The sequence below is a fragment of the Epinephelus moara genome, chromosome 20 (genome assembly GCF_006386435.1).
Source record: "Epinephelus moara isolate mb chromosome 20, YSFRI_EMoa_1.0, whole genome shotgun sequence".
Classification (NCBI taxonomy): Eukaryota; Metazoa; Chordata; class Actinopteri; order Perciformes; family Serranidae; genus Epinephelus; species Epinephelus moara.
Window position 1 is genome coordinate 22172595 of NC_065525.1, and position 9557 is coordinate 22182151.

At 39.0% G+C, this 9557-nt stretch overlaps 1 protein-coding gene across 1 annotated transcript; it reads left to right on the forward strand.

Moving 5' to 3' along the window:
- The first annotated feature begins 377 nt into the window (after window positions 1-377).
- Window positions 378-4716, forward strand: si:dkey-30c15.2 (uncharacterized protein LOC558938 homolog). Its single transcript, XM_050073561.1, has 12 exons — window positions 378-583; window positions 712-755; window positions 1530-1593; window positions 1751-1882; window positions 2897-3001; window positions 3085-3134; window positions 3219-3338; window positions 3460-3505; window positions 3689-3760; window positions 3934-4087; window positions 4183-4265; window positions 4354-4716. The coding sequence occupies exons 1-12, from the start codon at window positions 551-553 to the stop codon at window positions 4501-4503; spliced, it is 1053 nt and encodes a 350-aa protein (XP_049929518.1). The 5' UTR covers window positions 378-550; the 3' UTR covers window positions 4504-4716.
- The last annotated feature ends 4841 nt before the right edge of the window (window positions 4717-9557 follow it).

The following is a 9557-nucleotide window of genomic DNA, read 5'->3' on the forward strand; positions in this document are numbered from 1 at the left end:
CAGAACATGTTATTTTCTCCAAAGGGCAATCTGATTTCCATGTTAGAGCTATACGTTTTCTTGCAACAGGAAGTACATTCTTAATAAATTTAAAAACAGTATTGCTAATGAGATTTATACCGGCAAGTTTTGCAAGTAAACATAACTCAGGCCCTGTTGTATCTTCGCACACAGCCATGTAGCATGTGAAAAAGTATCCTCTGCTGTGCCACATCTAAGACACATCAGTGTAAACGCAAAAAGTACAGAGGAAACTCCATCTCACAGTTTTCCTTTAAATGTTTACATTTCTTGAAACACTGGAGGCAAGACAAGGAATATTCCTGTCCCACCCGGGGATTCCCATGAAAAAAAAAGTGTTGCACCAGAACATGAAGCACACACCCAAAGCAGGTGGAGCCAAAACAGCAGGATAGGACAAGCTGCAGACTTTTATAGAGGAGAGCTCCGATATGAAAGTACATTATCACAAGGGCCAGCCTGTTAAGGAGACACGTTATTCAGCCTTGACCGACAAGAGTGAAAACAGACTGATAATTGGATATTCATCATGGAGATCAATCGTGTACTGAGTGAAGATCAGGTAGGCATTACGTGTAATACTTTTCTGTGCAATAACAAATTAACAGAAAATGAATGAAAACTGTTGGGAGGGAAATAAGAGGTACATTGCATTTATGATTCTGATCTGTTTGAATTCTGTTGTTGCAGATTGACTTTCTCTCTACTGAGTACATCGTGTTACTCATTCCCAGGTAGTATGCTTCATTGTGCTTACTTCCTCATGCTTGATTTACCCTTCTGACAACACATGCGAGTTTATATAGCAACCAGATATTGGCATATATAAACATGTTTTAAATTGAGTTTTACAGTAAATCAGCAGATAATAATCTTATGATTTCAATCATCTGATTGTGGAGGTTTACCAAACCAGCAAGGTGACATGTGACAAGAGGCGGGCTGATGCTTTCTTTCTGAATTCCTCCAGAGTTCTTACATAATGTTTTTGTCCTATTAAGGATGTTGCCACCGTGTCAATGTAACATCCAGCACTGAGTTGTCGTTTACAGGATAGTTGTAGCAGCTGAAAACTCAAAACTTCCTTCAGTGGACTCAGTCACTCTACTGCTGTGACTTTGTGTATGAGTCTCGCTGTTTCTTTCATTTGCTTGTGACAAAGACAGAACAAAACTGGTGCTGGAGAAGAAAATGCGGGAAAAATGTCAGTTAGTTTCTATGGACCCTAGACGACGGTTATGACTGAACATGTCTGTCATTTTATGGCTTTTTACGCAGGTATCACGTGTCTGAGATAAGTTTCAAACAAAGAAGTCTAGCTCATCCTCTGTCACTCTGACCTGTGCAATAAACCCATCTCAGCTTTAGTGTTTTTGTGGTGGCAACTTCAGGCTCCTCATTGGTGTTAAACCTTACATGGTCAAGACATTTCCTAAAATAAATTCAGTGCAGACATATCCAGCCTTTATGGTGTTATTTAATACCTCACATATTTCTATTCACTGCAGTGTGATTGGGAGTTTTTCTGTCCTGGCGGTTTCCATATGGAAATGGAGACGTCTACACCAACAGGTGAGTCAGGCTGTATGTGTTTATGTATATGAATCCCTGTGTGTGTATCTGTGTGTCTGCATTAGTGTTACTGTATGTTGATGTTGAGGTTTTAGTGCAGGACATTTGTTGATTTTTGTCTTCTTTTGCATCTCATAGCTCCTCTATTTGTTTGCAGGTACACCTCCTGGTGCAGCTCGCCCTGGCGGACCTCCTGGCTGCTCTGATCCTGATGTCCACCAGTATCATGAACAAAGTCAGCACTGAAAACAGTATGTTTGTCTGCCAATACCTCCTGCCGCTGTCACTGGTGAGAAACATTTCACTTTGTAAAACCTCTTACCCCTATAAGTTAATCATTTACATTATTGTTTCCTGGTGTCTGAAGGAGACATATCTGAAGTTTCATTTTCTAAAACAAGACAGGGGAGTTAAGAGAGGCATCCACTTAGGCCTGGGTACTTCCTCGCTGAAGCACCTGTAGTTTTCAGGGTTGAGGAGCAGATCATGATCTCGTTGTCTAATCTGATCACTGGCGGATTTTCCCTGAATCACTTAGGATTGTAACTGAGAAGAGTCACGTCATTCTAGCAGTAAAACAATTCAAAGCTTTATGATTCTTGCATTGCATCTTTAAAGCCAAGTTGTCCTTAAACCAAAAGGTGATGCTGCATGTTTCACGCTCTGTTAATTTTTCAAGTCTTTCGTAAACTGCATCAGCTTAAGCCCAACATTTTCTGAACTCACATTGTATTTTAAAGTGATAAGAGTTGAGGCCAGAGTAGATAGTGATGTTACATAAAGCAAACATAGGAAAGAATGTAATGTAGGAACAAAAACGAGTTTCACTCAGTTCAGATTGTGACTTTCCTTCAAAATACAGATATGGAAAATATTTAGCCTTTTAAAAGCCCAATATTTAAACAAAGCAAAACGAATACCCTGAGCCTAAATGAATCATTTCATTGGTTGGAGTGATATTCTTTATACACTTCAGTTGGCAACAAGCCCCAATTTAAACCTCTTCAAACAGACATTTTTTTAGATTTATGAACTATAATAAGCACATTTTTTAAGGTTGTCAAATGTTCCTGGGCTGCAGTTGAGACAGAATTTGATAGCTCACAGCATTAATTAATTAATAACATTCAATTATGGTATTTTATGTACCCAAACAAATATAAGTACCTTTGGGAAGTCCTAACTGATCAGATTCAAGTTATCCACCTTTTAGCTTCATGATGCATGTTGTCACATTTTGCATATTTTGCTATATAAACTGTTATACTTCACAGTTGCATCTTTGTGTGTTTGTCCGTTGCAGACATTTTATTTGATTTCATTTCTGCTGGTGGTGCTTTACGCATGGAAGTCCAAGAACGCATTCCAAGGGTGGAGAGCAAGACCCACAGAGGACGAACGGGGACAGGTGAGGCGTCCACTGCATTTGTAAAGTCTAATCAGTCAGGTCTAATTCAATGACTGATTTCTCGTTATCTTTCTGGTTTCCAGAGTCGGAGTAGAAGGAAAATAGTCACTATACCTGTCTATGCCTTTGTTTGGTAAGTTTGTATACTATCTTTCCAGACTTTGTGGACCTTATTCCTGCTGTACACATTTTAATTTTTCATTTATGTTTGTTTCAGGTTGATCCCCATGGCATTATACTTAGCATATGTGCTCACTCCCTTCATAAAACCTACTTTGCTGTTTCCAGTCACTGACCGATCATTGATCCTCCCTAATAATACCAAATACTGCACCAGGTGAGCTCACAGCTTCCATCACCGACTTCCTCCAGAGTCACTGCTTTCAAATAAGTGAAAGGAGTAAAATATATCGGTTCCCCTGTGTTTCTTACCTTTTTGATTTTTCTTTTTTTCTCAGTTGTATTTTGTTCTTGCACATCTGGAGGGATTCCTGCTCTGTAACTGTGAGTATAACACTGTCTCATGACACACTTTTAGTATATATAGTATTTTTTTGAGTATACATTTACATATACGTTTTTTTTTAAATCATTTTACTGTATTTGATTGATATTGTGTTTATTATATAATGCTTTTGTTATAGTTTGTAGTGTGTTTATGCTAACATGATTTTTTTTCCTTCCCAGGAGAGACTGCATGACATTTTTATCATAGTTGTTCTTATCCTCATCGTGATACCAGTGATGCTGTCCTGCGCTGTAAGTAATTAAGAGGATTTAGGACATTTTTCATTTACAGTCTTGTATATTGACTTTCAAAATCTATGGAGATAAAGTTTAGATTTGTAATTTGACAGTGTTATCTTAAGCTTTGAATAGTGTATTTACATGTGTGTAAGCAGACTGTAACCCTTTTTTTTTTCTTGTTTCAGGTCATTTACTATAAGGTTGGTAAATGGTATGAAAGACATGAGCAGGAAGGACTTTTTCCTGTGGAGGGAGATGGACGTTCAAGGAGGAGATTCAAAAGAATGATTTCGACAGCAAGAAATATGGTGATGGTCATCTTGTTCTGCTGGACACCAGGTACACACACACATACACATTTACAGTTAATGTAATACACTTTATTGGCTTTAAATCAACATCAGATTGATGCTTAATATCTCTTCCTGCTGTAGCTCTTGTCCTCATTCTGCTGTCTACTCTGATGATGTGGACAACCATTGAACAACGCAGCCTATTTGGCATTTTTGCGATACAGGTACGTTTCAGAAGAACAATGTTTATAATAATAAATTATCATCAGATGTCTGAGTTGCGGGTTATAGTTTTGTTTTTATTTCTTCCAGGCTGCCAGTGTGTCCCTGCAAGGTTTCCTGAACAGTATGGTTTACGCCTGGAGGCGGCCCAACTTCACGGAGGCTGTTCTTGGGGAGAATACACCCCTGGTGGCACACGACCGCCTGGCCTTCTTTGAGGAATCACTGAGGAGCTCGTAGTGATTGTTGACTCTAAATGCATTCAGAGACATTGTTGTGCCGCAGGAACAACACTCTGGCCTGAGAAAGACTGACTGCACGCCTGCACACTACATGACTTCGTGTCAATCATTGTGAAACACAAAACTATTTCATTTGAGGACTGGGGATGAAAAGAAATAGAACAAAAAGTTAAAGGATGCACAAAGACTCTTTAAAAAACACCAACTGATGCAGTGTTTTACTCTGCAGCTGCTGGGAGCAAAAGGGACTACTTGATAAATTGTAAAAGTGAGTTATATTTATATATGTTCTGTTAATGTACTGTTTTATTAAAATTTTTAAAATGTCAGAGAATTATGTAATTATTGTGGCAATGGGTTTCTATTTCGTTATGTTTTGTCATGTGCATTTTGTTCACTGAGGTGTTTTTTGACCATGTGCTTTGTTATCGACTTGTTATGCAATAGTCCCTCAGCAGAACAATACAAGAATGATGGAGAACCTGTCAGGGTTGCATACTCTGCATTCACCGTTGTGTCATTTCAGAAGCACGCGTCACCTACGATAACACAGAGTTCAGTGAGAGGAGCATTTATGAGTTGGGACAGTGAGGAATGCTGAGTTGCTGCAGAAAAGAGAAGGAACACGATATCTGCTTTGTCACGTCTGTGTGCGACCACAACTGTATCTTGTAAAAAATAATGTGTGGGTGTGTAACTGAGGTCACTGGTTGTCTACACACACACACACACACACACACACACACACACATACACACTTGCTAAGATCGTCATTATACTGTACACTGTACACTGTACATTCCCTACTCCCTTACCGTAACCTTAACAATCCCAACTAAATGCCTAACCCTAATCCTAACCTAAACCTAATTCTAACCTGAACCCTAGAACTGAGTCTTAACCCTCAAACAGGCCTTTGAAAAAGTGAGGACCGGCCAAAATGTCCTCACTTTGCAAAAATGTCACCACTATGTTGTTAAAATACATTTTATGGTCCTCACTGTGTAGCATGTACAAGTACACACACACACACACACACACACACACACACACATAAATACATACACAAGCACAGGCACAAAGATCAGTACACACTCTTTTTGTCGTATGAACTCTGTGATCATGTTTAGTCACGTGTCTGTCCAGTTGAACACTCTGTTAATGGTTAACAGGCTGCAGGCCAACCTGTTGCTGCTTGTGTAAGTGATCACCTGACTCGTTCAGTTATCTACTGTACTGTAAAGCAAACTTTATGTTCACTTTCTTTTCTGAGGGCCACACAGTTGCATACATGGGGTTGATGCAAACAATAGAACATAAAGGTTATACATAACACAAGGCTTGTGACAATCTAATTGCAAAACACGGTTAAAAATTTGAGATATATCTGTGAAAAAACTTTTTTTGTGCCTGTTTAAAAAAAATAAATGTTCCATTCTGCAGAGCTGTGTTTTTTCATCACTGCATTCACAACAAACACCTTTGTATGATGATAAGTTGAGCTCTTATCACAGATTCAAATTGTTGAGTCATTTTATTATAATAATAAAAAGCCATGCTGCACGTGTTAACCTAATTTTAATTTCCTTGTAGCCATCAGTTATCTGATGTGCCCCAGATATCTCGTCTATTCAGGGATAGGATGTGATAAAAATAATGACTGTGCACCACAGTGTTACTGAAAAAGCAGCCTCACTCAGCGAATATAAGTACCTGGGAAAGACAGGGAATTGATACAGATTGTTTCCTCAATATGAGGCCAACTTATGGACACTTTTGGGCAGCACAGTGCAAGTTATTATAAGTGACCCATTTGCAGTATTTCTCAGCTGTTTGGTCATATTTCTATTCTTTTGGTCATGTGTAGAAAGAAAACCCCATACTTGAGCATAGCAGGGCTCATAAACTGCATCCATGCTGTAGTGACAAGACTGCATGTTCATGTTTGTCTGTGTGTACACATAGTTGCTCCATTAATTATCTGCCCAGTGAATTCTCTGAATATGATGAATGAACCTCAGAGATTTGCTGACTAAACTGCAAGGCGGTGGCTCAGAAATGACTTTCTAAATGTGTTCTGCTCTCCAGCTCCAAGGTAGTCTGGCACACTGAACACAAAGCTGTGCCTGTGTGAGAAAAATAAAAGTGATACATACATTATTTGGGGGAAATAACAACAACAACAACAAACACCAAAAAAACACCCGTATTTTCTGATCACAATAAGAACATAGGCACAACACACTGGGATACAACATGGTAAAAGCAGTTTTTTATAGCCATGTGTCAAGTGCGTTCGTGCACGTATTGATTTTTTTTGTGGTCCTTTATTATGATGAGTAAGTTCAACCCATTTACAACGTCGTTACAACCACTCACTCTTTTCTTTCATAGTAGACAAGTTAGAACCCATCAGCAATATTCAATGCCAACAGCTAGAAACGAAAAGGACATATAAGGAGAGGCTGCCGATAGCAAACAATTTGGTGGTTTTGGTGGTTATAAATTAAAGTATGAAGTCATATATTTTGCAGTTCTCTTTATGAGGGAAATTCCAACCAGCACACCTATGTAACAGACGAAGATTCCCAATCAAAACACTCATATAAAAGGCAAATGAGATGTTTCTTAAACCCATGGTGCAGAATTGTAGATATTTGTACTTCACTACAGGTAATAACAGATTAAACAAAAACTGAGAGGTGATTTTCAAACCCACTTCCTCTTATAATGCTCTTCTAGAACCTAAACACTGAAAACATATTTTAAACCAAATCTATTTCCTTTCCAGAAACATGTATTTAATAAAATACATCAATATCAAGAACAATACACAGCATTATCATATGTCTTTACTTTTACACTGATCACAAACACGATAGCAGCTCCTTATCAGCTGTTTCAGTGCCTGAGCAGAGTTGGCGGTGCTCAATTATCTTACATTTCTAAAAGGGAAAAAAAGTGTGAGAGAACTGCTTTGCAACAGAGCCTGGGTTACCCAACTTCAATGAGAAGGAGGCAAGTAAAAAAAGAAGAGAAGTCAAGGATCACTTCTTTATAATCAGTATTATTATAAGGTGGTGCGTGAGACATATCCGCTCTGTGGTGATAGATGTTTCCTCTTTTCTTTAATGTGCAGAGCTCTGTCCTCAGATGGTGGCACTGATTGAAAAGTTGTCACGGCAGAGTATCTCGTCTTTTACTTTCAAGATGAACATTGATCCTTGCTTGGCCATTTCATAGTTCTCTCTTCAGCTTCCTGCTCTAAGCATATACACATCGTATCATCTCCTCCACATCCTCTGCCATCACTCTAGCCTGCCACTCTGGTGCTCTGTCCCCCATACAGCGACAAGGCTCACTGGCATAAACAGCATCCCTGCTGTAGTGACAAAACTACATGTTCATGTTTGTCTGCCTGAACACATAGTTGCTCCATTAATTATCTGCCCAGTGAATTTTCTGAATATGATGAATGACCTGCACAGATTCAGTGACTAAACTGTGAGGCGGTGGCTTAGAAATGACTTTCAGGATATCTAAATGTGTTCTGTCCTCCAGCTCCAAGGTTACTGAACACAAAACTCTGCCTGTATTAGAAAGGGAACTTACATTTGGGGAAAGAAAGAACAAAAAGCACTTGTGTCTTCTGATATCAACATCATTAAGGTACAAATGATAAAGCAGTCTGTTACAGCCATCTGTCAAATGTCTACATTGTATATGTGTTAATTTATTTGTGGTGGTGCTATATTATAATGAGAAAAAACACTTACCAGGAAACTAACTTAATTATTTTAACCCTTTTACAAAGTCATTTTGTGCACTCACACTGTTTTCTCTCCAGTGGAAAGGTTAACACCCATCAGTTGTTTTCAGTATGACAACTAAAAATGAAACTGAAATAAAAGGATAGGCTGCCAGTGGCCAACAATTTGGTGGTTTTGGTGGTTTTATAACCAGATTATAAACATCATTCTTTGTCAGTTCATTTTAGAAGGAAAATTCCAACTGCGTATCTGTGTGACACTGACACACCTTTGTAAAATATTCCTCATCAAATTACATGTTACTGCTGGAAAGGAACACCAGTGACTGCTTATGTTATTTTATATCTGGTGTTAAAACAGGCTCTATATCAGGCTTGGGTCATATGTACTGGGGTATTTAGAAATCCCTAAGTTATTATTTTCAATACCATCAAAGATACAGATGCTCCTCTTTCTAATAAACTGATACAAAGATGCTGTATCGAGGTGATATATTGTAGTGCACAGCACGCGCCACCAGAGGTCAGCCTCTACTGATGGAACAGGCAGCTGAGTGAAGAATCATAGTGACTGTGAGTGTAATGTCACAGGGTTAGTGGAAAAGAAAAATGCCTCTGCCCCTGTTTAGGAGTACTGCCAAATGTATCTTTATCTTGAGATGACTTCCTCCAACTACACAAGCACATGATTTTATTTGACACAGCCACTGATGTATTGGCATCCACCTCAGCAACAAGTGTCATCAGGTCCTCCAGGAAAAGGGGCACTTATTAACTTTATTTACTCTCCCTAAACCTCTATCCCCTCCCCCAGCATGGCTCCAACTTTCACTCACAGTTGCAAGTACGTGCAACAACAATTGACCTGTTAATCTCCACCTTGATTAAAGTTAGGTAAGTTTTTCTCCTGTTAGTTTCTTCTCTAGGAGGTACAGTGTACGGCCCGGTCCGGCGGGGGAGAGTTCAGTCCACACAAACATCTCTTCTTGGCTCTGCCTTCCCTATGCTCCTTCTTACTTTTCTACCTACCTGTGCTCTTTCCTACTTTTCTATCCATTTAACCTTAACTCTTTGGCCCCCACTTGGACCCCCAGATGGCACTATTACTCCCAGTCATAGTCTCAAGTATGTGCATCAAGGGATTGTACCATCTAGTCCTAAACTGAACCTATCTATTAATTATTCTATTGGCCATGATTATTTAAACCCTGCATGATTGTTGGAGTAGGCTAATTGCATATTAGAAACACAGCATTGTAGGCTAGACAATGAAATACATGCTA